Raw genomic sequence first — 4206 nt, 5'->3', positions numbered from 1 at the left:
ACATTATTTACTTCTGCGGTTTGTTCGGCTGACAAGAGATGGCACTAGTGGTCTGTGGGTCAGAGGCGGGACTAGTTTCTACGACTTCTTGGGGCAACTTTAGGGCAGAAAAGACGTTTTTTGGCTCCTCATCCCAAAATGCTTCGAACATACAAAAACAAATTAGATATTCGAAAATCGGAGGACCAAACCGATCGTTTGACGTATCTTGCTCGACTGAGAATTGATCGGTCTTCAAACTACTGAGCAAAAACGAGGTGATTAGTAGCAAGTGCTGGTGACTGTACATATATCGGTTAGCATTATCTGCGTGTTTCCACTCTGTTTGAAGTTGTAAAGGCTCAGACATGTGAAATGTTGGTTCCATGCATTATAGTGGGCATCAAGGTCAAGTGAATGTCAGATCAAAGTCATTGACCTTTGATGACCTTGGTTCACTTTTGCGAGTGCTACATGTTTTTAGGGAAGTTTTTGAGGCTAATATCGAATTCATCACCCATCTGAACATTTACTTAGAAGTTATGGTACTTTTGTAACATGTTACGAAGCTGTCAGTGGTGGTTGATACCTACTATCAATACCCGACAGGACTTGTCCTGCTACATGTTTTTAGGGAAGTTTTTGAAGCTAATATCGAATTCATAACCCATCTGAACATTTACTTAGAAGTTATGGTGCTTTTGTAACATGTTACGAAGCTGTCAGTGGTGGTTGATACCTACTATCAATACCCGACAGGACTTGTCCACTGGTTGGTAGCCTGACCTGACCCGACCTGACCCTACCTGATCTAATGGCATGGGGGCATGATATGTGATCCAAAATTAACATGACATCGTGGTAAGCATCCCGGAAAAAACCTATCACAACCTCACTTTACGAAGTTCTAACAAGGTATGATATTCCCGACCTTTGGGTCATTGACCTGACCTGGAAGGTCAGCCAATGGCCTGGGACCTTAAAACTAGGTATCATCGGCTTCCTCTCGTCACGGGCAGCACGCCCGTTTCATCCGCGAAGCTCTAGCTCGATCAAGGGACAAACGGCAAGGGTCCAACGGACCATATACGTTCGCGGCTGGTAAAACACCAATACGGGAGAGGATTAAGCATGACTTGTTGCGCATGGCGTAAAAAAAAAACCACGGCACGATTGTTACTCAGCTGGTGCACCAGTTTCTTAAACTGATGATCCCACTGGATCCCACTGAACCTCTTTGACGAGGAGCTGGACATCAGTGGGATTCTGAATAAGTGGATACAATTGGTGGGTATTTTAGTTATACTGTTAACGACTTAGCATTTTTTTATGAAACAAGTGAGAAAAGGTAGTTACGTCAAAAGAAAATTTTCCTAGAAACTGTACCAGGGTTTAAAAAATGTTGACTGTTCTAAGCGATAGATCTGTAAGAAACTGTCTTCTAAACTGGCTTCTAAAAACCGTCAACGTGCCTTTCTCCGAATTTTATTTTCTTAGTGCAACAACTAAGGTTTACATGCCCTTGGCGTAGCATTGTAAAAACAATTAAGCAAGCAATATGCATACTCGTAGGTTCGAAATACAAAATGTACCAAGTTATTACCAGATTGATCCTTTGGCATCTGAAAAGATTGCTACCGATTGACATCTCCAGTATTTGGTCTGCAACTCTTGCAGTTAGTAGCATTTGTCGAAACGTCGACTGACGTTTGGTTGTGGGGACGTTCATCACTGATTGGAACGAACAGTGATCGGTGACTCTTGTACCCACTTCATCGCCATGTTTTATTGACTCAGTGCCAGGAATAGCCTCTTTGACTCCTGGCATAGCTAGAGGATGGCCACTATGATAAAATTAAGCACGTTGGAATAATCATGGAACGGAAACACATATTGCAACCTCTTTCGTGTATTGGCCTCCTAACATTCCTAGGACTGCACAGGACGTTTAACATTGTCACACATGAGGTCGGGTAGGTAAAGACACATAACATGCATGTACGGGGTAAAATCGCTATCCTGACACACATACAAAAAATGGACCCGCCAATCGTCACACAAACGCTGCAGCGTTGCTCTGTCGGCCTCGCCTGTGCGACACATTTCACGAACAGAGCGGATAAGTCGCATGAACTGCCTCCTAACATTCCTAGGACAGCATATGACGTTTAACACTCTGCAGCATCAAACTATGTGGTGAATATTTGTATCTTTCAGCATCTTTCCGTAGCTGCATGTTCGCTTTTTCCACCAGCTGCTGATTGAAATGATGAAAAAATGCATCAGTGTCACACACGAGGTCGGGTAGGTGAAAACACATAATATGCATATACGGAGTAAAATCGCTATCCTGACACACAGACAAAAAATGGACCCGCCAATCGTCACACAAACGCTGCAGCGTTGCTCTGTCGGCCTCGCCTGTGCGACACATTTCACGAACAGAGCGGATAAGTCGCATGAACTGCCTCCCACATTCCTCAACTGGCAGTCCCATGTTAAGCTGGTCCAAGAGCAGTTCGCGGTCCTTCAGGTTTAGTCTCGTGGAAACAAGCATATTTTCTGTAATTTTGACCTTGCGCTTCAGAATGACTTCCATCTTGGTTTCAAGATCTGCCAAACGCCCTTCTTTGGCAAGCTGAACCTTAATTTTCAAAAACAAGCGATCGAAAACTCTCAGAATCAAGTGCATCTCATCAGCAATAACGCGACGGATAGGGATCTGCGTCAGCAAGGGCGGTCCCTTCATGCCTTGGCGGTAGGATGCCTTTTTCCTGGACATTTTGCTCTGACTGCCCAGAGCAGCCATGGTGTCAATCGAGCGCTCCTCTCCTCTTTCCAGATGTTTTTTGGTTCGATGAACGGTACAGTATGGACAGGGAAAGTCGCTCAAACCGCCTGCCAGGCCCAACACCATCCATATAAATTTCAGGTCGGCGCCGAGATAAAACTGAACGGGTACACCGTTGATGTCCTTAATAGCCTGCATCTCAGCATCAATCTGCCTCAGGGCAGCCACCAGGTCTGGGGTCTCGGCGTCCTCAGCTCCCTTGACGCAGGCTAAAACAGTGGCTGAGCGTTTGGCTGGAAGGGGACGGATAAGCTCAACAGTCAGGTTAACAAAGCCAACTTTCCGGCATTGAGTGCCATCTCCACTTATCTTGAACCAAAGTTTTCCGGGAGCGTTCTCTCCGGCTCCACGGGTTCCACCCAGTATACGCTTGCATGCTGTGAGCAAAGGTATCTGGGAGGAGTTTGCACTTCGATCGTGAAGATGCCCTTGACGTTCGGCGTCAGCCCGTAATTCTTTGTCTCGTTTGATCAATTTTGTGCGCCCGGGCATACCATGACAACGTAAATTGCCGTACTGATGAAATGATACGCCAGATTTGACGACATGACGTAAAACTTTTGTTGGGGATTCAGAATTGCTTGGCTTGGTCAAGCTAGCCTTTTTTAGACGCTTTCTCTCTCCTCTTTTGCCAACAGACTCTGACCTGACTTTAGTGGCGTTCAGTCGGTTCTGAAGCACGCGCTTCTCAGTTTTCAATTTTGCAACACGTTTCTGCAAATGGCGGTTTTCGATCAGCACGTTGTTCCAAAAGTGTACTACGTTACTCACACTCCACGAGAAATCAGGGGTATTTTCCACCATTTGAGAACGTTTCCAGCCACCGCACTTTTTCCACGACCACAAACGTTTTCGCCGATAAGCAGAAAGTGATTCGATCTCCGTCTTTGTCGGCTTCAGTTTTACATTATGCTGTTTTTCTATCATGCTAACTAGTTCATCACAGTTTTTTGAGACTACATCATGAAATGATATATTGAAATGCATGGTGGCTTCTAATATGTATACCTAACAATGGCCAGTTACAATGTCACGGGTATGTACATATATGCAAATCACACGACATGCACAAACACTTAATTCAACGCAAAACATCCAGAAAACTACTGCGCCAACATAACAATTTTTGACCAACCATTTACCTAAAATCGCCTCACACAACTCCAACGAAAACTCCCCGTTCAACCTGTCTCAGATGCTCCACGAACACATTTCTCTCTGGTGAACCTGACTCGCAGTTTCATTAGCTGTCCCCACACACGGGGTTTCACCTGGAATGTGCCATGGGCAACACGATTGTAATCTTTCTGGTTTATGTGCTGCTCGAACCAGCCTGTACCAAGATAGGGAACGAGACGTTCCTCGTCAGATTTGTG

The 4206-nt window shown here is 45.1% G+C and overlaps 1 protein-coding gene across 1 annotated transcript; it reads right to left on the bottom strand.

Moving 5' to 3' along the window:
• Window positions 1-1906: 1906 nt before the first annotated feature.
• Window positions 1907-3718, bottom strand: LOC122366551. The gene is made up of 2 exons (XM_043338934.1): window positions 2448-3718; window positions 1907-2116 (listed from the first exon to the last, which is right to left on the bottom strand). Exons 1-2 carry the CDS (start codon window positions 3632-3634, stop codon window positions 1909-1911), a joined length of 1395 nt encoding a protein of 464 aa, XP_043194869.1. The 5' UTR covers window positions 3635-3718; the 3' UTR covers window positions 1907-1908.
• Window positions 3719-4206: the final 488 nt, after the last annotated feature.

The sequence above is a fragment of the Amphibalanus amphitrite genome, unplaced genomic scaffold (assembly GCF_019059575.1).
Source record: "Amphibalanus amphitrite isolate SeventyFive unplaced genomic scaffold, NRLGWU_Aamphi_draft 000815F_arrow, whole genome shotgun sequence".
Taxonomy (NCBI): Eukaryota; Metazoa; Arthropoda; class Thecostraca; order Balanomorpha; family Balanidae; genus Amphibalanus; species Amphibalanus amphitrite.
This window is presented reverse-complemented; position numbering and strand designations above follow the sequence as displayed.